Source organism: Mus pahari, unplaced genomic scaffold (genome assembly GCF_900095145.1).
Source record: "Mus pahari unplaced genomic scaffold, PAHARI_EIJ_v1.1 scaffold_13762_1, whole genome shotgun sequence".
Lineage (NCBI taxonomy): Eukaryota > Metazoa > Chordata > Mammalia > Rodentia > Muridae > Mus > Mus pahari.
Window position 1 is genome coordinate 1 of NW_018391848.1, and position 1,501 is coordinate 1,501.

The 1,501-nt window shown below is 51.1% G+C and overlaps 1 protein-coding gene across 1 annotated transcript in view; it reads right to left on the reverse strand.

Moving 5' to 3' along the window:
- Window positions 1-344: 344 nt before the first annotated feature.
- Window positions 345-1,501, reverse strand: part of LOC110314715 (paired immunoglobulin-like type 2 receptor alpha) — a gene marked incomplete at its 3' end in the record, with an annotated part of 4,320 nt that continues 3,163 nt past the window's right edge. The window contains exon 2 of the mRNA XM_021188953.1: window positions 345-554. Within this exon, the coding sequence (XP_021044612.1) occupies window positions 345-554 (210 nt within the window). The remainder of the gene's footprint in view (window positions 555-1,501) is intronic.

Genomic DNA, 1,501 nt, shown 5'->3' on the forward strand with positions numbered 1-1,501 from the left:
TCATCATCATCATCATCATCATCATCATCATCATCACTATTTTATTTAATTTTTTTAAAGACAGGGTCTCTCACTGGGACCTGAGGCTCACTGATTAGGCTTGTGTGGCTGGCCAGCAAGCCCCAGGGATCATCCTGACTGTACCTCCTCAGCACTGGGGCCCCATGCATTATGGTGACAGAACTCTGGTCCTCATACTTGCGTGGCAAGCATCTTACTGACTGAGCCATGCCCTGAGCCCTAGGATCTGCACCGTAAACAATCACCTTCAAGGACTCTAGCGTCGATTGTTCGGTGGAAACACCCAGGAAGTGTGATTGAGGGTGCCGTCTCCACCCACTTACCGTGCCTTCNCTTCCACCGGAGGAACACTGTCAATCCCCAAACCCCGGCCAGGAACACAACAGCAGCCACTGCCAGCCCAAGTGTGGTTTGCAGATCCAGGCGACCAGTGTTAGCACTCTCGCCTTTTGTTAGGCCATTTTGGGTGCGTGCAGAAGTCGCAGCGGTGGCGGTGGNGCTGGCGCTTGGAAGTGTGGTGGGGGTGTAGGGGGCTGGAAGAGAGAGAGGAAGTCAGCATGGAACTTCCTTGCAGGAGGGAAGTTGTCTCTGCTGCTCTCTTTGCCCATCCGACGACTGAAGCAATGGACTCCAAGGAACTGGAATCGCCCAAGGAATGCTGGGAGAAGGACGAAGTTGGAGCCTGGAGCCAGCCAGAGAAAGATCTGTTCTCTCGGAGAGAGAGTGAGTTCACACGGTTCTGACAACTCCTTGTAGGAGAGACAAGACAGTGCTGTGGCTCCCTGGTGCGCGGGGCTACACAGGGGCCAACTGGGCCTGCTCAGCTATGTCTCCTATTTAAGTCAAAACCCCAAATCTAGACTTAGCACAGGGGCACTGGGACCTCCTTGTTCCTCTTCCCAATTTGACCTTGTTGACCAAACCCTCATCCCTTTGCTTGTAACTGTNACTTCTCCCTTTAATTGTCCTATCGAGGACAGATGGCCAGGCCCGGTTTGTTAGAGCTTCCAGGGTCCAGGCTCTGACTCTATACTCAAGTAACAAGTGGGTTCTTCTTGGATCAGGGAGGACATGAGTATCTTGTCTCCTGTGAGGGATGTGGGTTGGGGAACAGCTCTCAGAAACTCACACAGGAAGAAGGGAACAAGGGCAGAGGCTGAAAGTCTGGTGAGCAATGACGGCTCGCTATTTTCTGGTAGGATGTTCTCAGACCCTCATGCCCATCGTCAGTTACAAAGAGCAATCTCTAAGTCACACACATCAAAAACACTCTTTTTCTAAAAACAATTCTCATTGGAACAGAAGCAGCTGCAAGGGTGGGCAACATTGTCCCTAAAGTTGTGGGTTATTAAATGAAAATAGGCACAGTTTACTTGCCTGTAAGTTACTGGTCAGGGAGGCCCCAGAGGCCCTCAACACAACATAGGCTATGGCCATTGCTCTCGATTACCCACCATAACTAGATGGTAAGAACCTATTA